The sequence below is a fragment of the Salvelinus alpinus genome, chromosome 7, assembly GCF_045679555.1.
Source record: "Salvelinus alpinus chromosome 7, SLU_Salpinus.1, whole genome shotgun sequence".
NCBI classification, from domain to species: domain Eukaryota; kingdom Metazoa; phylum Chordata; class Actinopteri; order Salmoniformes; family Salmonidae; genus Salvelinus; species Salvelinus alpinus.
This window is the reverse complement of record NC_092092.1, coordinates 41,111,436-41,136,353: the sequence shown is the minus strand read 5'-3', so window position 1 is coordinate 41,136,353 and position 24,918 is coordinate 41,111,436. Positions and strand designations below refer to the sequence as shown.

Here is a 24,918-nt window from a genome sequence, read left to right as displayed (position 1 = left end):
TGTGATTTAAGATAGTTAAACTTTAATTCATGAATAAAAAACAACAGTACAATACACACGTAAGCCACCTTTAATAAATAACATTTTTTCCCCCTCTGTTTTCTGCCATTCAAGTCTTTTTTTACGTTAGAATAAATCAAACACAATATTTTGCATTTCTCTACTGCATTCCTGAATCATCTGAGTCTGTATCCCTTTCCAGCCTCCTCGGACCGATTGAGTTAATGATGATTTATACACCTCTATAAAACGTGAGGATAATTCATCTCACAGAATGGAAGGTGCCCTACTCCAAGACAAACAGTGCACATTAAACACAAATGAACATGATTCACTATCCAATGTTGGATGGAGAATTTGAACTTTCAAGTCTACCCCTTATTCTCTAAGCCTTTTAAAGTCATCATTACTTCTGTACACAATAGCAATCCCAGGGGACTACATTTCCCATTCACAGGTTTATTCTGATATAGAGGACATGAACGTTAAAGGATGGAAAATCATCATCGGTTATGGAGTGTTTATGGAAGATTTCTATTGTCACGAGTTGGGTTTGTTTTGCTCATTGTAAGGAGTGAGATGACCACTAGGTGGCAGTCCTGAGGAGTCCACACCACACATATAGAATTCTCTATTTCCCCCAACAGAGACACACGAGCTGTCATGTTAGTGCAGGTTCAGTGCCAGTATAACATACAAAAAGATACAGAGTCAAATGTCAGCACATTTTCATAGCATTTGATCAAACCAACGTTTTTAATTGCTCTTGCCATATTGAACACCTTATAAATAATTGCACTTAAATAACGTAAATAACTCTCCACCTCTTATGAAATAACTCTTAATTTTTAAGTTAAGATATACTAAGAAACCTCGTCCTTTAAAAAAAATTTTTTTTTTTAAACTGCTTAAGGGTAAAACCAAAAATGTTCAGGAAGCAATATAATATTTTTGTACAGTGTCCAGCATAAGATTCCACGTAAGAAAACATCTAGCTTGACTTTTCAAGTTCCAGTTTATTCCCTTTCCCTGTTTAAAAACACAAAGTCAGTCCAATGTCATGTGCGAGACCTTTACTGTGCTGCAGTATTATTGCATTGTGATGGTGTCACAGCAGTCAAGATTAGTTCCGTTGAAGGATGTCTTTCTGTTTACGAACATATTTAATATAGAGTTCTGCCATACCACAGACCTGATTGTCTTTTCCATCCTATTGCTCCAATATCTGTCAGAGAATCACTGATTAGCCTGACACAAAAGGCAGAATTTCCTTTTGAAAGTTGGCACCTACTGTATACAAGTCATGAATGAATAATATAAAAACACTTTGATGAGGTCAACAAAATTAACATCTAGTATACTGTATATGTATGTTTTTTTTATACAATTATATCTTACATTAAGTATATTCAATCTCAGCCAGCAGTGTTGACTAGACACACAGACCTTTCTTCTTCTTTTTTTTTAAGTGGATGTGTTTGTCACCTTCCAGTGTGTGTGGTTGACTGTGTTTATGAGTCATGTTTTCATGGTTGGCCTGTCACTCACCAAGTGCTAATTATACCATGTCTGTCCTCTGTGCATCATATACTGTAATCATATACTTTAGCTACAGAAGTTTGATCAATAACGAGGTCTTGCCTTGATTACATTCCTGTCTCTTTTCTGATGGCCTTGCAATTGGAGCACACAAACCCAGCAATACGTGGTTCAAGACCACCACGATCCCAGGGTCCTCTGAGTGAGTGGCTGCCTGTCACCCAATAGTTGTCTGTGGTCATTAGCACCTTGTGAAGGCCAGGGCTCTGATCAGCTCAGACTGGAGGCTCTCTCTCTCTCTCTCTATAGATCTCTTGTCACCTTGCCAGGAAGCTGCGCCTTTGTCACGACATGATGAACCTAACGTCTGGGGGTGGACACGGTCTGTCAGGTCACCCTAACCAAGCCTGGGAGTGACAATACATAGGCTACATGTACCCTGTCTGTTTGGCTCTCTCTTAGCCCTAGGATACATATTTGCCTGGTATCGGGGTGGGTGGAAATGGAGAAGCAACAGAGGTCATCAAATCCAATAAATAAATACAAATATTACCCTATATTACCATTACCCTGTGTAGGCCATATAATGGGCTTTTGGCATTATGATTGTGTCTGTGTGTTTGTGTGTGTCATTACCAGCTCTCTGTTAGTAAGGATTTCCAGTGTGTGTTGTCCGAGTGGCCCCCTTTTTAATGCAGTTATTGATTGTGGTCTTTATTTGTGTGGTGACGGGGACACTTTCAGATTGATTTAAATCACACAGAGGGCGACCTCTGTTACAGTGAAACCGTCAAAAACTTTGACCCTGTAATACCGAACGCAGCTCCCTGAAATGGTCTGGGATGGAAGCCTGAGAGTAAATTCATCCAACGATTTAGGTTCCCTTTGTGCGTTTACAAATTCAAATGAATCGCTATTGTAGTTGCCTCCAGAGTGTCTGTGAGATATGTTGAATTCCATTGTGTTGTGAGTCTTTCGGAGTGGCGACTCCTATTGGCTGCTATGGCCAATATTTCTAAATGACAGACCTGCTGTAGGCTTCAGAAGACCAGAGGAAGACTGGCCCGTCGGGCTTGAGGCTGATCAGCGTTGCCACTTCAGATCAAGATGGCTAAGGTCCCCCACACCTCTGACACCTGACCTCTGGCCTCTCGCCTGTGTGCTCGACCCTCAGCGTGCAGTTTGTCACTGCTGTCACAAGGGGGAGTTGCAATCTCCTCAGACAGTAGAGGACAAGCCAGAAATTATTCAATTATGTTATTAACATGCAACCAGTCTTGTCTGCATCTTAATACATTGAGGCATGTGATTGTGATCATATACTAAAGGAGTAGGGGGGATAGAGAAATGTCTGTGCGTGAGCGAGAAAGTGTGTGGGCGATTGTGTAAGTGTGTGTGTGTGTGACGTGGGAAGACCGGACAGTCCCTGCAGGGGTCTGTCAGCAGGTGTGCAGACGTCTTATTTTCTAATCCCCAAACGTTAGAAAGACTTAAGTCACAGGTCTGCGTGTCGTTGTGTCTACGTGTCTCTAGGGCAGTGTCAGTGGACCCAGTCAAATCGCCTTGGCTCTTTGGCCCTCACACACTTTGACAGTCACCTTCAAAGTGTTAGTGTCTGACCTCAAAGGGTCCTTGTTCTGAAACACGTAGCCAACACACAAAGAGAGGGCCTTATGAGTAGAGTAGCCACACTTTTGGGCTATAGAGGGGTCTACTCTATTTGTAAAGTTTATATATATATGTGTGTGAAAATAGCTGAGGTACAAGATATCTGACTTGTCTTCATCCTTTGTTGTTGGACTTCCGTAGCCAATCGAGCTTCAGTCCAGCGCCATTACATGACTTCATTGGACAGGCAGAGACACACGGCCATGTGGGAGATACTAAAGCACAAATAGGATCGGGTAGGACACTAGGAGAGGGTATTTACGTGGTGGGTGGGGGGCTCAGTGGGTATAAAAGCCGTAGTAGCCAGCGTCACTACTGCTGTCCTTTTCACAGACCTCCGCACTGCGGGTGGGTGGCGAGTTCTCCGTGCTAGAGGCGTAGGGCGACACTCGCGGTTTCTTGCTCTCCACCCCGCTCTCGAACAGGCCGGAGTCAGCCGAGTCCACTGATTTGACCGAGGGGGGTTCCAGCCAGGGGTCCTCTCCCCCCGCCTCCTTGGGCTTGTCCTGTAGTGGGGGGCGGAGCGGATCTAGCAGGGATGGGGGGTGGAGCCTGGCATGACCTGAAGAGGAGGAGTTGGTAGAGGACACGGGTCTGAACCAGCCTAGACTGGGGCCGGCTTTACTGGGGTGGGGGTGGTTGAGGTACTGAGGGGAGGGCCGGCTGGTGCTCCAGGCCGCTGAGGAGGCTCCCGAGACGGATACGCTGGCAGAGGCGAAGGGGCTGTCCCCGTAGTAGCCCAGCGCATGGTGGGCAGACGTCTGCAGGGGAAAGGGCTTGTAGAAGCTGTTGCTAGCGAAGTCGCTCTCGTAGGTGTTGAAGTCCAGCCGGTTGGAGGCGACACTCTGCTGGGGAGAAAGGTACCAGCGGCTGTGGGGGCTGGCTGAGGGGTCTTTGGACTGCTGGCCCATGGCAGCCATGTGCTCCCGGCTGTAGAATCGGTTCTGGGGCAGCGGGTTCATGTACTGGTCCGTCAGGTACCCCTGTGTGTAGCAGGTCCCCGCCAAAAACTGCTGGCCCTCGCTGGGGGATGGGGTGAGGCGGTCCGTGTCAGGCGGTGCATACAGCCTAGGCAGGGGAGGTGTTACTTCCTGGCAAAACCTAAGCCAAAAATATCTCTCAATCAACTATAAGGCTTCTAACGCCTACTCATATCAACACATCTTTGTGAGATAGAAATACGTAGGCCTACTAGCGTTAGCAATTTTACATTATATATCAGTTGCAGATATCTAGTGTCGATACAGTAGGACTGAGTAGGTGTGTGAGCACTGTGCCTCAGCGCCTGCTTGTATAGACATAGAGCGGCTTTAAACATTTTCATTCAAGACGAGAGGCCCCTCTGGAGAGCAGGGTTTTGTTTTCTCTTTATTAATTCAGTTATTTTCTGGCATACTCACGTGTCATAACTGTCCCGGAAACCTTTAGCAAAGGGGTTATGGTCTATTTTCAGCTGAGTGATCTGTGTAAGAAATAGCAGGAGACAGGATGGGAGAGGTGGCAAGGGTAGGACAGACAGATCGTTGGAGAGAGAGTGTGAGAGCGTAGACGCATTAGAAAAAGAGAGAGAGAGAGAGGGAGAGATCACTGACTGCATGAAATAATTCATGAGGGTTACACACAGTTTATTTTCTTATCGTGGGAAAGTCTTCTGCTTTGGCACCTTTGTGCGTGTATACTTCTATTTCTAATTAAGTTATAATTGTCTATGATATGCTATGGAAAAGGGAAAGCCCAATGAGCTGTTGAGGTCAGGCGAGGTGACTCACGTCTGCATTTTGATAGGCTGTGACAGCGATGAATTGGTTCTCCGGAAAGATGAAGGTCTGGGCCTTGGTGGTGAGGAAGGGGTCCTCAGAACCATCGTCTTTCACTTCAATGATGTGCAGTCGCGGCTGGTACTTATGGAGTGACTGCAGCACGATCATCTAGGAGGCAACAGCACTGGAGAGTTAGTTATAGAAGAGCATTACGACCATCATAGCCTTAGGAAGTAGTTTGGGGGTGGGGGTGCTGCGATATTTTTCGCTGTGGGGGGAGGGGGATGCTGAGAATTTTGGGTCAAAGGAGGGAGGGGGGGGGGGGGGGTGGCGCTGAAACAAATGTGTTGTCCGCGCTACAGACGGCTATATCGGTCTGCTAATACAGGACTAGTAAAGGCCCAGTGCACTACATTTGTGAGAATACAAATATATATTTATATATACACAAACACAGCGCATTCGGAAAGTATTCAGACCCCTTCACTTTTTTTATAAAAATTAAAAACAGAACAGCCATGAGGTAGAAGGAATTGTCCACAAAGCTCCGAGACAGGATTGTGTCGAGGCACAGATCTGGGGAAGGGTTTCAAAAGATTTCTGCAGCATGGAAGGTCCTCAAGAACACAGTGGCCTCCATCATTCTTAAATGGAAGAAGTTTGGAACCACCAAGACTCTTCCTAGAACTCGCCGCCCGGTCAAACTGAACAATCGGGGGAGACGGCACATGAAAAAAAAAAGGCACATGACAGCCCGCTTAGAATTTGCCAAAAGGCACCTAAAGGACTCTAACCATGAGATACAAGATTCTCTGGTCTGATGAAACCAAGATTGACTTATTTGTCCTGAATGCCAAGCGTCACATCTAGAGGAAACCTGGCACCATCCCTACTGTGAAGCATGGTGGTGGCAGCATCATGCTGTTGGGATGTTTCAAGGGCAGGGACTGGGAGACTAATCAGGATCGAAGCAAAGATGAACGGCACAAAGTACAGAGAGATCCTTGATGAAAACCTGCTCCTTAGCAACAGGACAACAACAGGACAACAACAACCCTAAGCACACAGCCAAGACAATGCAGGAGTGGCTTCGGGACAAGTCTCTGAATTTCCTTGAGTGGCCCAGTCAGAGCTTGGACTTGAACACATTTGAACATCTCTGGAGAGACCTAAAAATATCTGTGCAGCAACGCTCCCCATCGAACCTGACAGAGCTTGAGAGGATCTGCACAGAAGAAAGGGAGAAACTCCCCAAATGCAGGTGTGCCAAGCTTGTAGCGTCATACCCAAGAAGACTTGAGGCTGTAATTGCTGCCAAAGGTGCTTCAACAAAAGTACTGAGTAAAGAGTCTGAATACTTATGTAAATGTGGGGGCTGGTGCCAGGTTTCCTTCAGGCGTGACGCTTGGCATTCAGGCAAAGAGTTCAATCTTCGTTTCATCAGACCAGAGAATCTTGTTTCTCATGGTCAGAGAGTCTTTAGGTGCCTTTTGGCAAAGTCCAAGTGGGCTGGCATGTACCTTTTACTGAGGAGTGACTTCCATATGGCACTCAACCATAAAGGCCTGATTAGTGGAGTGCTGCAGAGATGGTTGTCCTTCTGGAAGGTTCTCCCATCTTCACAGAGGAACTCTGGAGCTCTGTCAGAGTGACCATCGGGTTCTTGGTCACCTCCCTGACCAAGGCCCTTCACCCCTGATGGCTCAGTTTGGCCGGGCGGCCAGCACTAGGAAGAGTCTTGGTGGTTCCAAACTTCTTCCATTTAAGAATGATGGATGCCAATGTGTTCTTTGGTCCCCTTCCCAGATCTGTGCCTTGACAGAATTCTGTCTCGGAGCTCTACGGACAACCTCATGGCTTGGTTTTTGCTCTGACATGCACCGCAATCAAGTTGTAGAAACATCTCAAGGATGATCAATGGAAACAGGGTTTCACAGAATTGGTTCTGGATACTTATGTAAATACGGTATATGTTTTTATTTTTAATACATTTGCTAAAATGTATTTTTTTTTTCCCTTCGCTTTGTCATTATGGGGTATTGTGTGTAGATTGCTGACAATAATTGTTTTCTAAATCCATTTTACAACAAGGCTGTAACGTAACAAAATGTGGAAAAAGTAAAGGGGTCTGAATACATTCCGAAAGCAGTGTGTATATATGCTAGAGGTAGACCGATTAATCCGCATGGTCGATTAATTAGGGCCGATTTCAAGTTTTCATAACAATCGGTAATCAGCATTTTTGGACATCGATTATGGGCGATTACATTGCACTCCACGAGGAGACTGCGTGGCAGGCTGACCACCTGTTACGAGAGTGCAGCAAGGTGCCAAGGTAAGTTGCTAGCTAGCATTAAACGTATCTTATAAAAAACTATCAATCTTAATATATTCACTTGTTAACTACACGTGGTTGATGATATTACTAGTTTAACTAGCTTGTCCTGCGTTGCAAATAATCAATGTGGTGCCTGTTAATTTATCATCAAATCACAGCCTACTTCGCCAAACGTGTGATGATTTAACAAGCGCATTCGCTAAAAAAGCACTGTCATTGCACCAATGTACCTAACCATAAACATCAAGTATATATTTTTTAACCTGCATATTTAGTTAAAATAAATTAATGTTAGCAGGCAATATTAACTATGGAAATTGTGTCACTTCTCTTGCATTCTGTGCAAGCAGAGTCAGGGTATATGCAGCAGTTTGGGCCGCCTGGCTCGTTGCGAACTGTGTGAAGACCATTTATTCCTGACAAAGACTGTAATTAATTTGCCTGAATTTTAGCAAGCAATATTTAGACTTATGGATGCCACCCGTTCGATAAAATACGGAACGGTTCCGTATGTCACTGAAAGAATAAACGTTTTGTTTTCGAAATGATAGTTTCCGGATTTGACCATATTAATGACCTAAGGCTCGTATTTCTGTGTGTTTATTATATTGTAATTAAGTCTATGATTTGGTATTTGATAGAGCAGTCTGACTGAGAGGTGGTAGGCAGCAGCAGGCTCGTAAGCATTCATTCAAACAGCACTTTCCTGCGTTTGCCAACAGCTCTTCGCAATGCTTGAAGCACAGCACTGTTTATAACTTCAAGCCTATCAACTCCCGAGATTAGGTTGGCAATACTATAGTGCCTATAAGAACATCCAATAGTCAAAGGTATATGAAATACAAATTGTATAGAGAGAAATAGTCCTATAATTCGTATAATAACTACAACCTAAAACTTCTTAACTGGGAATATTGAAGACTCATGTTAAAAGGAACCACCAGCTTTCATATGTTCTCATGTTCTAGGCAAGGAACTTAAACGTTAGCTTTTTTACATGGTACATATTGTACTTTTACTTTCTTCTCCAACACTGTGTTTTTGCATTATTTAAACCAAATTGAACATGTTTCATTATTTATTTGAGACTAAATAGATTTTTATTTATGTATTATATTAAGTTAAAATAAAAGTGTTAATTCAGTACCGTTGTAATTGTCATTATTACAAATATATATATAAATAGCACCCCTACTATGACGACCATGAAATACGATCAAAAGCACCATCAATAGAAAATCTAATGTGGATAAATATTCAAACTACTGAACAAACACACAAACAGCAAAAAAGCAACAACATAAAACATGAGGATTTTATGACATATTTAAATGAGTTTCTGAGCATACTGCATCTGTTACCTGTGCAACATTGTTGGAGCTGCCCTTGTTGTTGGTGAGCTTGAGCTTGCCAAACGACACCTCCTGCCTCATCCAGTGAGCCCCTGTGTTGGGAGAGTCTGGGTGCATATACATCCTGTTCCCTATGGGAAAGAGTTAGTAACAACGTCAATGAAGCCATCATGAGCCCTTTCTAAGTCTACATAAGCCTACATAAATGCGTCACAAATCATTTACAAGCAAATGCCATACTACACAATCACAGCTCCAGTTAACATCGGCACAACAACATTCTAACCCGCCACCACATCTATCACTACTACACTGTAATAAGTCCGGTGCCACACAGCCACAATACCTGCTATGACACAGGTTGACCTATTTTGATGACTGCGGTGCTGTGTGGTAGTTCAAATTGATGCTCTAACTCTCAAGGCTACTCTGGAGGAGTATTGGGGATTCACTCATTGTACCACTGTATGCCATTGATTGGAGCTGTATGGATGACAGAGAGTGTGGTGTGGCAATATTATAAACTGGGTGGATCGAGCTCTGAACAGTGATTGGCTGAAAGCCGTGGTATATCAGACCGTATACCACGGGTGTGACAAAACATTACTTTGAACTGTTCTAATTATGTTAGTAACCAGTTTATAATAGCTATAAGGCACCTCGGGGGTTTGTGGTATATGGCCAACATACCACAGCTAAGCTCTGTATGCAGGCACTCCGCGTTGCGTCTATCTTAAGAACAGCCCTTAGCAGTGGTATATTGTCCATATACCACACTCCCTCTGGCCTTATTGCTTAATTAGAATACAATCATACCTGGCATGTTGCCCTCTGCTTTGCCACACTGGACCCACTTGCCTCCCTGGTACCTCCAGTGGTGCTGGTCAGCCAGGACCACGTCCACATACACATTGTAGTGGGCTGACGGGTCCAGAACGCTGATGTTGAAACTCAGGAAGGGGAACATCCTCCTAGAGTAGACGAGAGGAGAAATACATTATGGTCAGATGAGAGAAGAGGCAGATCTATTTGGTTCAAATACAATAAAAGAGATGTACTGTAGTACATTCTTACAGGGCGAGATTTTAATTGAAAGTAAAATACCACTCAAAAATGCATTTCTTGGTATTTGTTTGATTAGTCCACTGTTGATACAGTCAAAAAGACTTTGGGACAGTTGACTAATGAAACAAATAGCAAAATATAGTTTGAGTGGAATTATTCCATGAAGTAACACAAACATGATACTGTATTGCTCTTTCTAATAACCTTATAATGTGTGGTGTTCTCGTTTTACCCCTATTATGCCAATGTGGATATACACAGTACAAACAATTGGAATTAAAATACATTAACATTTCTTGACTTGACAGCTTTACAACACTACCATCAGAATGACGAAATCTACTTCGAGCTACAAATTGTACTACAATCTGAACCAATCCCAAGGCATCTTTATCAGAAACAACATCGAGCAAGATAGAGGGGATAAAAAAAAAAAAGAAGCTCTGTGTGTGTTTCTTCTGTGTGAGGTCAGACGGTTGAGGGGCAGAGCGGGGTGATAGGAGAGGGGGGGGGGGGGGGGCAGGGTGTTGTAGTGGAGGTGAATATTTAATATGGCTGTTAATAAAAGATGGGCCAGAATGCAGCGTCTGATTGCTGGAGCTTTACTTGGTGAACTGATTGGATCACCGGGGCAGTCACTGAGGAGGTAACGGGGAGGTCAGCCTGTCCCAAGGCAATACAGTGGGGGAATGGAGGGTAAAGTTTGTCCAAAAACAGGAAAAACACACTCATACATACATAATGTACTGTAAACACACACACACACACACACACACACACACACACACACACACACACACACACACACACACACACACACACACACACACACACACACACACACACACACACACACACACACACACACACACACACACACACACACACACACACACACACACAAGGCTACCGGGGCAGCATGGCACAACACAACCACAGGATTACTTTCTGTTGGAGTGGATTCCCGGTCTCTAAGCCTGTGTACATTTTATAACCCCTTGCCCTTTGTCGCCCTGGCATATACACTATACATATCAGTTTACACTAGGCTGTATATGTCTTCATTATGATACTGCAGGTTGCTGCTGTTTGAGATAAGCACGGGGTAATAGGTGTTGCTAAATATTTGCGGCATGCTTTTGGCCCGCTGTTTTCATACTTCATTGTACCTGAGGCTATAGCTGTATAGCACTTCCAACGCAATACATAGGCCGAGATAGTGTGCTTCTAGTGAAGGTAGATACTTGATCAGATAAGGCTGTGCCCACTCCTTAATGGTTCAAAAAGCTTATGCTAAAAACACACTTCCTTTCTAGATACTCTCACTTCCACCGCCAACTAGCCAACTCAGGAAATTACTATTATGGTGAGAACATGAATGCAATTTCTGCTAGAATATTCATCATTAATACTGAAGGTGCTTACCTTTTAGAGGGTTATTTGTTGGTTGACTACTATGGCGAGAATATCAAGGCAATTTCTGCTATAATATTCAGAATTGGTATTGAAGGCACTTACTTTTTATAGGGTTATATGTAGGTTGCTTTAAATGAAACCATGGTAAAGTATGTAATGCTACAATACTATAGCAGAGATCAAGAGAGAGCTACTCTCTGCCTCTTACACTGACAGCCCTGTCTACCTCGGTATGACAGAAGGGGCATTACCTTTTCCACTTGGTGTGAGCCTATAAAGTCAGCTCATTTAAATTCAGTCTGCTCGACCCTCAAGCTCTTTCAGCATTTAGCAGTGTAAAACAAGTGAGGTGTATAAAGAGACATTTCTTTTGGGGGCAACTGTTTGTTCGTGTGTGTGTGTGTGGGGGGGGGGGGGGTGCAGAGGGCATCCACTCTGGAGGGTAACTCATACTCCAATGGGGTGTGTGTGCATGGCATATGTGTGTATCTCACAGATTTCAATACCACAGTCAATTAGTCAAGGCAAACTGTACTCTGCTGAGACAGCGTTAACCTCTCCTCTTCAATGACAGACATTAGGGAACCCAAAGGATCAGTGCCAGAATACTATATAATATATTAAAATGTATTCAGAAAACAAACCACCTTAGGTTGTGACATTGTTATAAAATCTGTTTTGTTTGTGTTTGTTCTGCATGCTTTTATGTGACAAGATGGAAGAGGCTGTCATATCTGCACGAGGAAATGTGCCATTGACAAAACCCACACGAGACCTTACACACATCATACCCTTTGGTAAGTCAAAATAAAATTGGGTGATGATATTTTTTGACTTTTACAGTAAATCTCCACACTGTTGGATAGCAGTATGTCTACCTGAATCATGGGCAGTCCAGTGTAACAATCAATCCCAATTCTCTTTGAAACCCAAGTATTGTGGCAGCTACAAATTAGCCTCACTAGGACATAACAGGTGATCGGTTTCTCCTTCCGTGTCTGTGTTTAATATAAGTGAAAACAGACACAGGCACTGTTTGAGTCATGAGTGGAACCGCACTAAACCCATGAGAGAAAACAGAAAACAAGAACACTGATAGCTGACATTTTCCTTCACTGATATTGTCAGACTTATTTAAACTGAGGCCTTTTATAGGAAATCAGTACTTGTCGAGAGGAAACCAAAGGGCGAGCCACAGAGATGTGGGGGAGGTTCAGGGGTTTTCATTATTGATTATGCAGGATGAGATCTGGAAACTTCTCTGGCTGAGTCTGAAAGGCAGAGAGCCTGAGAGTGGACAGCCACAGACTGGTCTAGCCATGCCGTGATTCCATGTCTATTGACTCCTACACTACGTCTTTAGCCGAAACCTGTCTGGTAGGATAGGGACTGTGGTGCCACAGGTAGTACCTGTTCTAACTAAATCAGCATATTTAAGTCAAATACTTGCCAGACAGCCAATCATTCAACATATGGGTGTAGTTTGGAAAAACAAAGCTCAATGACAAACATCGGCTGGGTGAGAGAGAAAGAGAAAGGGGGTTGTCCTGGGGATGTGAAGCAGAAGACAGTGAGTGACTGCATATTCACAGGGGAGAAGACTTTTCTGCTTGAGTGCACCCACTGATTCAACAGGACAGGAGTTCAGGTCCAGTTTATGTCACCACACATGTACACTTGATCATCGGTGATGAAAACATGCCAGTCTACAGCTGCTGCTGGACACAAGGAGAGTATCACACTATTTATAGGCACCTATTCTCTATCCAACGGATCAAGGTACAGTATAGAGAACCTTTGTGTAGACAGAAAACCGAACAGCAGCTCAGGAATATAGTCAGATGATGTTATTTGATACACTATGAAGATATGATTGATAATATACTGTTTGCATTGGACTTTTGATACTGGCTGGACAGTAATTAAAATACACAGAATATATTCCAACAACATATGTTGTTGGAATCGATGTCTAGTTTAACGCCCAATGTGCAAAACCGATGTCAAAGCTGACGTGCATACCTACATAACGAAGGTACATGACGTAAAGACGCCACGTAAAATTTGGCGCTATACTTGCAACACACAGCCTTCCTAACCTAGCCCATAATGTCTGCTGTGTGGATCGAGCAATCAACAAGTCAAGCAGTTATTTGAAAGAGTAACAACATTTCAGCGAGACAACTCAAAGGCGAAATCCATTAAAGCCAAGATAATGGAATTCATTGGCCTTGACAATCAACCGTTCTCTGTCGTGGGTGATGTTGGCTTTCGCCGACTGGTCGAGCACCGGTTAACACTACCAAGTGCTCTATTTTTCAGATGTTGCCCTACCGGAGTTACACAGTAATAGCCTCACTGCTATCAGCTTCACGACATACATACTATGGAACGCCGTTTGGGTCTTTGCGTGTCAAAAAAGATACAGTAGCACTGTCAAAGCTGTAAAGAAAAGTCAGCAAACAAGCAAACACAGGCCACGAACGATGTGTTTACAATACCGCGTTGGTAATAAAGCATCATTTGTTCGACCGCAACTTCCTGGGTAGCTAGCTTTAGCTTGGTACCTAGCTAGCACCAATACAACCAGCCTGCAAACAATGACCAGTAGAAACTGCAGTCATTTTCATTATTCTTAGCAATGATTTAGGAATCCTTGTGAGTAAGTATTAGCTAAGTTGCCACTTGTTGTTTGCCTATTGAAATTGAACTTCAGTTCATTAAAATAAATAGCTAGCCAGCTACTTAACCCTGTGGCCCAAAGCAAACGTTATAAGCAGCCAGCTAGCTTATGTGTTGTGAAGCTAGCCACAATAAGGATTAGGCACAATAGTGGAATTTGCGGTTTGCCTTCAAAATAAAAGTATGTCATTGACAGTGATGCAAATGAATACGAATAGTAAATGATGTCATACTTTATTTTGATCTTCAAATCAAAGGTTTCTATGAGTGGATGCCACCATACATGCAGGGCTCTACGGCTACGCTGACTTTTTTAAATATTTTTTTTTACAAGTAGCACGTGTGCGCCGAAATTTTAAAATTGAGTCGCACACAAAGAAATTTAGAAGCACAATGAAAATTATTTTGGATATAAAAAATGTATTGGCGCACTAGTGCTCCTAAACTATTTTACTACAGTGTGAGTAAAATGGTCACACTGTAGAGGCCTGACATGCTCCCCATTCTCGACATCTGTCAAGAGGCGATGAGAACCTAAACATCAGAGCATATAGGAAGTACTTGGGTTAGTTCCTTCTGAAAAGTTGGTATTAGAGGTTTCTGCAAGACACTGCATATTTTATGTATGCACACACCAACATCTGTACAGGATGTGACAAGTTGTTTAAAAAGCCTATGACACCAAAACCTTGAAACAGTCCTACTTCTGCTTCACTGGAGAGAGAGAGAGGTGGAGCATATATGCATTACCCAGACACAGACTAGGTTGCACTTGATGTTGACAGACACTGATTGCTATATCTCGACAAACGCTTATGTGCATTTCTATTTAACCCCAGTTTTCAGAAACACCTCGACAGCTACAGTAAATAAACCAAAAAGCCTAAAACGTCCAACCCTTTCTGCTACAGTGTCAATGGCCAACATAGTATTACTCCATGAACTTGAATTGTATTTTATTTTATTTTTTACAAACATTGGATTTATATAGTACTTTTATAGGACCAAAGACACTTAAAACCAATCAACAAAAACTCTACTTTATCCTTCGTCGTCGTACTCTATTCGAGGCGTGTTCATTACTTGTTTATTTATAAATGGGTTATAAACAGTCAAAACACAATGGTTTAATTACATTGTGATTGATTGATCATAGTTACAATTTTGTATGTTTAAATGTTTTTTTTGGAACATATTAAGTGAGAAATATACACTTGATGTGTTTCTCACAACATTACATAGATTCATTGAACCAGAGAGACAGAGATGTATTTTCTCTCTGAGCAGGTTTCCATGGTTCCTGTGAGTCTCGGGTTAGGGTAGAACTCTTCCTCTGAAATGGGCTGCCTACACTGTAAGAACTTACTCAATCATATCTCCGTCCAAGAACACACCTTGCTATAGATCAATAATAACTAGAGACGTCATCAAATTAGAGAGTATTCAAAATTGGAACACTACAACAATCCAAAAAGCACACAACAACATAATGCTCATGTCTTCTTTCACAAGAGACGTTTCTGAAACCTAACAATGGCTGAATGCAGTTATTGCTAAAAATGCATGTCTTGGTTAAATTCCAATCATGTAGAACCAACACCTAACATCATCTCCTCAGTTATGTTTCTATCAGCAATCTTAGTGCATGGTGGACCACTATCACAATCAATAGAAACATCTCACCAACAGATACGGTTCCATTGCCACTGCCATGAGTCAAACAGAGTCAGTGGTGGTGGAGAAGGCTGGGCCAAGCCAATGTTAAATTAATTGGTCTTGTCTTACAGGAACACTTGAAAAGAGCAGGAGAACCCTTGCCCCTGCTGCATGCCTAGGGATTGCTGCACATTTCAAAAGGCCAGACTTGTTCTTCTGAGGGAATGGGATCCTCACTCGCTATACTCTTAACTGTACCAGAGAAGAGGTGTGAGTGAAGAAAGAGAAAAAAAAACAGCTTGCCTTCCTTCCTGGACTTCAAAAGGTGCCTAGCACCACTGTTCTGTGTATGGCCATCTGAAGCCTCGCTGGTGCCTGCTCTGCCCTTCACCCCACACCCCTCTCTCTCTCTTTCTTGCGTGCACTTGCGTGCTCTCTATATGTCTCTTTCTCTACAGTATGTCTCTCTATGTCTCTCTACAGTATGTCTCTCTGAGTCTCTCTGTCTCTCTCTCTACAGTATGTCTCTCTGAGTCTCTCTATGTCGCTCTCTCTATGTCTCACTCTCTATAATGAGTCTCTCTATGAGTCTCTCTCTCTCTATGTCTCTCTCTGAGTCTCTCTGTCTCTTTATGAGTCTCTCTCTCTGAGTCTCTGAGTCTCTATGTCTCTCTCTGTCTCTCTGGGTCGCTCTATGTCTCTTTATGAGTTCTCTCTCTGTGTCTCTCTCTGTGGCTCTATGTCTTTCTCTCTATGTCTCTCTCTCTCTCTCACCCTTTCACTTGGCTCCATTTAAGTTCCATTGGAAGTGAGTAGCATTGCAGAACCCAATGGCTCCAATACTTTTCTTTCACTATCAGTGGAAAATTATATAATGAGAGTAGCTATTTGGTGGTAAGTCTGTTTACACATACAGTATTTCAATTCAATGTGCATGTAATCATTAATAATCATGATTATGTAGGCGTGTATGTTGCCTGTGCCTCTGTGTGTTTGTGTGTGTGTGTGTGTGTGTGTGTGTGTGTGTGTGTGTGTGTGTGGGGGGGGGGGGGGGGGGCACGGCAATATGTGTATTTTAAGATATGCATTAATTACTTTAATTATATGAGCCGAGATGACCATGACCAGACTGTCATTTTCCACAGGGTTATCTGCCAGGAGAGGTTATATCAAAAACTGACAAACACACACACACACACACAGACAAACACAGAGGCAAGCACCAACATACTGTAGGCCTACACAATCATGATAGTAATGTTTCGAGTAGAGAGATGAATGCGATTGAAAGAACCTGAACCAACTGTCACTGATTTAAACCATGACAGAGAGGTGGTGGTGTTCTTTTAATTTGGAATAAGGTTTTATTTTCATATTTACCATTGTAGCAGTACAAAATTGCATTTGAAACAAATAGGAAAATGGTTAAATTAGAGACGGTGGGGTTATGCCAGCGTGGTGATACACTCGGCATGCACTTCAGGGAGTCAGGCTGAAGTATCATAATGTTTTCCAGCAACAATATTTCCATGATATTGTGGCTAGTATTTAAGCTCCTCATCATAGCACATTGGACTCAAACCAGCGCATGAGAACTTGGATTGCTTTGCCTAAAATGTTCATGATAAGTCGCACAAGTTAAATCAATTAGAACATACAATAAAAAAAATATGCAAAGGAAAACTAGAAAAATATGTGAGAAGCTCACAATGTTGGAGTTTATTTAAAGTTAAGCTTAAATAGCATGCAGATTTCATTATGGGCAAATAGCAACAACTAAAATAGCCAGCGAGTTTAACATGTAAATGATTATGTTTTGTGCATCATATTAATTAATATCTAATAAACAAGCCTGAATATTTTTGAGCACTTTGTTAGTCTGTAGCGGGTCAATACCCTCATGCCGTGTCTGGATTCATTCTTATAGGCCCAATGAATTTTCGTGTGACATACTCGGCTTTGGCAGTTTGGCACACACTGATATGGCCAACATTATGTAGCCTACACATACAATGTTTAGGAATGAGTTTGAAGAAAACATGAGCAATGCACTAAGGAACAACTTTCCCTGAACTTCTCACCAATGATTAGCTCACATGTGCTCATGCCTTGAAACCTGTCAAAAACTTTTAGCCCCGAACTGACCTAGGCCTACAGTACCTATGGAACTAACACATTTTGCTGGTTGAATTAATATCGTTACCACCTCATTTCAACCGAAAACAATACGTGTCATGATGTTGTATCAACATGGAAAACTGATTGGATTTGCAAAAAATCATCAATGGGATTTTTTTTTTTGGGGGGGGGTTCATCAATGGGATTTTTTTACTTTATAAACGTTTAGCTTATATCCATTGTCATGGTGTCATGTTGAATTCACGTTAGTTGAAAACTCAACCAAAAAAATACATTTTGAACTGACGTCTGCCCAGTTTATTGTCATTTGGTGTCTACATAAGATGTTATAGGCTTATAATAAACCGGCAATTACGTTTCCCTCTGAGGGAATTTGCATTTTTACTCACCGTCCCTGTTTCGTTATGATCATTTCCGTTTGGTATTTGTGGAACTTCGCCCACAGAGGATAGTTGTTGAGGAGAGCCTGCGTCTTCCCGCACACCTGTAGCCCAGGTAATGGGTAGAGTGGAGTGCGAGGGTACCCGTGTTGAAAGGGTGCGGAATAACTCTCTGGAGAGGCAGGGTAAACTTCTTTGCTAGTTGTCGAGAAACCTTCGCCTCCCGTCGGTAAATAAGTCTGTCCCATCCCGTTTCTAGTTGGCGACCTGACACTGCTGAAGTGGCAGCTATTGAGGGGAGTTGGTGAGTAAAACCTCCCGGGTTGTGCTCCGAAACCTGCCACAGTTTGGTCTGTGTGGTATGGCAGTACCAACCCGTCTTGTCCGTTTTGAATTGCGTCTTGGTAATATAACCTGGTGTCCTGAATTCCCATTTTGAACTCCGCTAAATCCTTGCTGCGTTGAAGGTGATTGTTGATATCGGTGTCTTTTCCGAAGGTTTGCGTATCAGTCCCATTCAACATACTGAGATAAAGATTGGGACCTATGCCGCCCATGTGCAGCCCCAGTCTCAGTGTATGCGCAATGTCATAGGTTCACCGTGCCCCTTTGTTTCAAGTCGAGTGGAATGAAAGCGCGTTTAACGATTTTGAGATAAAGGCACAAAATTCAACATTTCGTCCACCTACCGTTTTTTGTTCACCCAATAACTAAATAACATGTTCTAAAGTTCCTAGAACAATAGGTCTATCGACTTCTGGAAAACGCACCCTCAATTTCAATATATCAAGAAATAGGTAATACTTTAGTAAAAGTCACGGGTTAATGATTTTATCTTTATCCTTCGAAAATAATTGTCTTGTCTTTTTTTCCAAGAGTCCCTACCAGTGTCTCAAACACATGCCCTGCTTCCTAACCTATGATATATACATTTTGCGATTAGTAATTGGTTGGAGGTGGGTCTGATGCCGAAGCTGGACGTGATAGGCTTGAATTTCGCAAAGACCCTCCCCATTTCCCAAGGACTTGCTCGCGCGCTCATATATTCTAACTAAGCGGACAACACGATAAACAATTGTTAAACTATCTGAAATGGTTGTGAGTGCAACGTTTTCTCACTTTAGGCTACTTAAGGTCATAAACACGTTTTAGGAAATATAAATAATAAGGTGCATCAGTCCATTGATTACTGGAATTGCATGTGATCAAAATAAACTCAATATTTTATTGTAGTGGCAGATGCAGGTGGGCAATGATAATACTATAATGAAAATTATTATAATAATAACAACATCAACAATATTATTATGATTACTTAGTAGTAACCTACTATAATGCTACTGTACTAGGTCTAATAGCCTAATGATAAATTAGTCATTTTGAATACAGCATACAGAGAAATTAAACAGATAATTAATATATATAGGCATATTGTTAATCAGATGTAAATTATTCCTATAACTTCATAAGATAGTCATACCCTAACTGTTGTGAGCCTATTCTTCGATAGCCTACTCTTCTCTGATTTTGGCCCACAATATTTTTGCCCTTTTGTTTTAAAAACGAACAAACAAATAAACAAACAAAAACAAGTTAATGGTTAGTCTTTCGTTTAATAATAACCTTTAGATATAAACAAATGCACATTTCTGGCCTTCATGTTGTCATAATTCAAACGTTGAAATATCAACCATTTACAACGCATTGGTTAACTGAGACAGCGTGCACTGGCGTGCGCAACACGTTCTGTACCGCACTGACACCAGACTGATTAATACATTCTCAATTCCGTCTCTGACTTTAAACCAACTTTCTTACCTTAGCCTACATGCAACATTTTAATTAAACGCAATTTTTTTTCTTCAATGTTTTAGTCATCATCAGAGGGATGGTTGATAAAAGCATCCGCACACCCACAAGGTTTGGATTTAATTTAGAAAAATAGTCTAATCGGGTAACAGAACGAGTGTGAACGATTCAATTTAACAAAAGTTTCAGAGTTTTGTAATGTTTAAAAAAAATACATTTCTAAAATGTTTTTGTTTTGTAAATTAATGCATATCACATGTATTTCATATATTGACTCAATCATGATTTAGAAAATTTTACAAATATTGTTTGTAGAGGAATACATTTGCAGTAATCTAATACCAGTCATTGTCACCGTGATGCATTTAAATTAGCCTGATCATGATCAGTTATTGATTGCTTGAAAAGGGATGTATAAAATTTGATTACATAATAGTCCAGAGGTTCTTCATACTCTGACTTTTAAAATGTTTAACAGTTTTGTTTTTGGACTTAAATTGGTCAAATCTCTGACATTTGCTGTCAAATGAACCACATAAACGCATTGATTTCACAAAGAAGGGAGTTATTTCTAGTAATTCAGTGAAAATAATGGGATCTGACCGCTACAATAAATGTATTAGCTCAGTAGCAGAGTGAAGAATACTAGAGAATAGTGTACAAGATGAAATAGAGACTGAGATGACTGAAATATTGTCTATGACTGACTCCAGCAACTGTCCCTGTGCGTTCCAAGAACACAGACACAACTTCTGTTAAATCTGCTCGAAGAGAAGATCTTTATGTTAAACACAGATAAAACAGATAACTCCAGGGGTATTGACCCCCCCCCTCCACACACACACACACACACACACACACACACAAATACACCGAAATCCCCCAAGTCCAGGTATGACACAGTTCTCCCACTCCACACTGTCATTGCTCTAATCTTAACTTCCTGTGTCTCTCCTAGCAAGGTGAGCTCACAAGGGCACGCCGCTGAAGTCATCGTTGTTGACACGAATGGCGAGAGGGCCACAGTCTGAGCAACACAGCGGCCAGGCCAGCCAGGCGTACCCATGAGCCTCCGGGGCAGAGCCACCATTTCTCCTGCATTGCTCTCATGTCATCCTACTGCAGGTTGCCCCAGGACATTACCTTGGTGTGCACAATCAGCTTTCATTTGATCCTCTAACAATTACAAACAGGCCACGTGCTAGTTCTCAACATATTCATCGGTTTTGGATCTGAGCAAACAGACCAACAGAATTATAAGGCACTAACCTCACATTTTATGTGTGGACAAATTATTTCAGATATTTGTTTGGCCCTATTTCCCAGAAATGTACTTACTATATATTGGTCAAAATGCAGTTAAAAGCTGTCTTTGACCTGGCAATCGAAGAAGCTAGAATGGACCTTAAGCCTTTTAAAGACTTCCGTGGGCTGACAGATTTAACATTAGAAGTGCTAGACCTCTGAATGATTTACTCTCCGGTGTGGAGTAAGCTGGTTAATCCAGATCTTTATCAAGATTGTCATCTAGCGCCTTGACATAACAGTGACACATTTTTGTGAAAAGTATTACATATCTCACATCGGACATTAGCGAGTGGCCTCTGAAGATATCTACCCAAAGGGTTACATGACCGTAAAAGTTACTGATAGATTAGTCGACACCTCAAATGATCAATGAACTTGGTTGAACGCTTGGTTGTTACCCATAACATAACATTTATAGTAGTATAAGCCTACCGTGTTACTAAAGACTGAATTAAAGCTAGGTTACAAGACACAGCAATTACATTTACAAAACTGTTGACAACAGTACGGTCCTTATGCCTTCAGGCGGATACATTGATTCCGTCTGTATCATGCCCCCATTGGCTCAGTGCGGAGAGGAAGGGAACAAGTGCCCACAACCCCCACTGAACATGAATGGGCAGTATGATGCCTAGACGGAGGACTACAACACGGTACACTATGTCAAACTGTACTCCATAATTCATGCTTCTCAGTTGACAACACTTGCTTACAATCTAGTTTATGTGCGTTAAACAGAAACTTGCTTTGACCGCTGCTTTCCAGAATTCTGTCAAACTCTATAATATAGTTGTTATCCATGTGTTCGGTGTCAACTTTTTTCCACTGAGTGCATAACCTCCAGTCATAAATGCTAGTGCCTTGGCATTTCACCAATGTGGGTGGGCCTCCCAAGTATGACCCACATGGATCTCAAATCAATGAATCAGTTGTAGCCTGTGTGAATCATAATGTTGACTTGTGGTGCACCACACTTGCAGTTGGTTTCGAAGCTCCTGCAAAAGCCTTGAATGGAGCAAATAAAAACCCTGTAGTTATTACACCTGGCACACCATCCCTACGAAGGATGACGAATTAGAATCTTTGTTCAACATTAAATGGATAATAATCCCAGGGTTATGTCAATTGACATAAATCTTACGAATGTTGTTGTAATCTGTCGATAACGTTACGACAGGTGTCACATCGTCGTATGACTGTGTTATAAACCGATACATTGGTGCGTGTTTCATGGCAGCTGTGAGAATGTGATGAAGTCTCGGTTTGTGTTTGGGTGTGTTGATTCTGCTGAGGCGGTGCGGTGCAGGTGTGAAAGCAGAAGCGGGAAGCTCCTCGTAATCGCTCTGCAAATGGTTCTGATTAGAAGGACTTAGCGGCAACACATGCTTCTCAACCGGCTCCTGGAGAACCACCTTCCATTCTGGGTGCGCCGTGGCAACGGGGCCCTAATTAAAGCAACATATGTTTATTTAAATCTCCATGCGGAGTGTGAAAGGAGGCTTCAGGAGGCACCACCTACCGAGGCTGTGAAAACAGAGGGAGGCCAAATTAAGTGGTGAAGGGAGTAGAAGGATAGGGAGAAAGAGCGAGAAGAAGTGAGAGAGGAGAAGATAGCACTTAGTACTCGGCGGCATTCACACCCAATATCACATGAACTCTTGGAGAAGTGAAAATGTATTTCACTGCAACCCTAGAAACAAACAAGTTGCCACTTCCTTAGTTTATAATTAGATGGTAATCAATGCCGGGTTGGTTTCTCCCTCAGTAATCGAGCTCCAGCCATGGCTGGGCAATGCCGGCCCTGCAGTTGCAAACAGACAACTGTGACAGACGATCCATACAATTCTTTGACATTAAATAAGAGACACTTTCCACGCATTCTTGGCACAGTATTTGAAATAAAGGTTGTCTTTATGGCATGACTTAACAAGTATTTACAAGCATACTTTATGGATTGGCCTCGAAAAAATAATTTTGGAAAGTCCTGATTCAAGAATTCACACATGGCTAGCCTAGAAAATAAGTTCAATTAAAGAAAGCTGGAGGCCATGTTTGCTTCACCAGTGGTTTCACAGAGAAAAGTGGCCATTGACATGGCCTCTAAAAGCATTGTTATGGAGCGGCCCTTTGACATTTGCCATCAGAGAGCGCTTGCGTAAGATGAGGGCAGTGTTGTGATGGCTAGTGGGAGAGTGCTCATTCTCTGATCAGCCCGTGAACTCTGACTCACCCCCATAAACACCCAGAGTGTTTTTAAGCCACAGACATCTGCCTGCACCTTCTCAAGCACACAGAGCTGCCCTCACACACCCAGACTCCAGACGTGACCTTTCAGCCTGGAAATGCTAACATTGGAGCAAACTGTTCAGAGATCAGTCACAAAGACCTCTGTGCTCGCCGTGGACACTCAGCAGACCCAGCTGTAGGACCAGTCAACCTAAATCAGTTGACCTAAGATTAAACACACAGTCTGTGATTAGATGGCTTAATCCCATTTATAGGTGCTAAAACATCAAGGCATGATTAGCACCTCATCATCATAAAAAAAAAAAAGGTTCCAATGTTCCAAAGAGGGCTGCAAAAAAAAGTTGTGGTGGGCCAAAAATGGCTCCCGGGGTGCAGACAGTACGTGATGCCTCTTTCTCAGACAGTGCATCTCATTCAATGTCCTGGAGGTTGCTCGAGGGCTTGATTGCAAGCTTGACTGGTACACCATGATATATAGAGAGTCATTACTCCCTAAAAATGCCATACACCTGCAGGATCAGAAACGTTATGCTGTAAGATGAGCAAGCCTAGTTTCCAAATGCCAAGGAATTGTATCCCACCTTGAGGGGCTTGAGTGTTTATCACCGGGAAGTGCTCCTATACGGAACTGTGCATGATGCATCCCAGGCCCTAAAATCTATCCATGAAAGGTCCTGCTCCTCAGACAGTACAGTGCCTGTGGTTTGATGGGACGGGGCAGCTGTGCACTTCATCGCATTCCTCTGGCTTGCTCCGGGGGCACAGAGCGACCCCCATTCCAAAACACTGCCAGTAAGTCTCAGTCTTCCCTTACAGGGACCATGCGTCTCACTTCCCCTGCACCCCCCAAATGCACAGAAAGATGGACCCTCCCAGTACATCCACAGTTCACCCAGCCGGGCCCACTGACTGCATTAAGAAATCATCGCCCCTGTCGTCCACGCTGACCCCTAAGTACAGGCCTGGGGTCAGCCGGGCCAAGGTGAACACTCACAATACCATGTAACTGATTTAAGGTGAACCAGAGAACACTGAATCTGGAATGATAGCAAACCAAGTAGGGATGCTTAAGTTGCCCCCAAAATACATAATATACGATCGAAATCATGAATGTGTAAGAACCGACGCTGGAGATGAGAAGCAGGTACAGAGAGTGAACATTTCATTTACACAGACATGGAAAAGGACAGGAACAGCTTCAGAACCGGGTAATACAAAGACATAGACAATTAATGCTGAAATGGGGAACAGAGCTGGGGAACAGACAGATATAGGGGAGGTAATGACACAGGTGATTGAGTCCAGGTGAGTGCAATGAATCGCTGATGCGCGTGACGAGGGGAGCAGGGATGCGTAAGGATGGTGGCAGGAGTGCGTAGTGCTGGGCAGCCTGGCGCCCTCGAGCGCCAGGGAGGGGGAGCGGGAGCAGGCGTGACAGAATGAAGTGTGGCTGTGGAAGCATGGCGGTTGGCCGCTAGCTCTGGAAAATAGTTTTCCAGTTTGTCTACACTTTTGTGCGGCAGTCAAAACAAAGCTAGATGAAGAAGATCTGGCCGGTC

At 42.7% G+C, this 24,918-nt stretch overlaps 1 protein-coding gene across 2 annotated transcripts; it reads right to left on the bottom strand.

Annotated features, from left to right (window-relative positions):
- Positions 1-2: 2 nt before the first annotated feature.
- LOC139581027 (eomesodermin-like) lies at positions 3-18,906 on the bottom strand. 2 transcript variants are annotated; one of them, XM_071410328.1, is made up of 6 exons: positions 18,005-18,906; positions 9,474-9,628; positions 8,667-8,788; positions 4,977-5,135; positions 4,608-4,669; positions 3-4,308 (listed from the first exon to the last, which is right to left on the bottom strand). In XM_071410328.1, exons 1-6 carry the CDS (start codon positions 18,550-18,552, stop codon positions 3,486-3,488), a joined length of 1,869 nt encoding a protein of 622 aa, XP_071266429.1. In that variant the 5' UTR covers positions 18,553-18,906; the 3' UTR covers positions 3-3,485. The 2 variants fall into 2 exon arrangements, with proteins under 2 accessions (XP_071266429.1, XP_071266430.1); XM_071410329.1 differs by having other exon boundaries at positions 3-4,275.
- Positions 18,907-24,918: the final 6,012 nt, after the last annotated feature.

What these genes read in the sequence shown, in the direction of transcription:
- LOC139581027 (XM_071410328.1), bottom strand. Translation starts at nt 18,552, where the DNA reads ATGGGCGGCATAGGTCCCAATCTTTATCTCAGTATGTTGAATGGGACT. An exon ending in ATCATAACGAAACAGGGACG is followed by an intron (nt 9,629 to 18,004) that starts GTGAGTAAAAAT and finishes CGTCTACTCTAG; the next exon opens with GAGGATGTTCCCCTTCCTGA. An exon ending in AGCAGAGGGCAACATGCCAG is followed by an intron (nt 8,789 to 9,473) that starts GTATGATTGTAT and finishes TCTTTCCCATAG; the next exon opens with GGAACAGGATGTATATGCAC.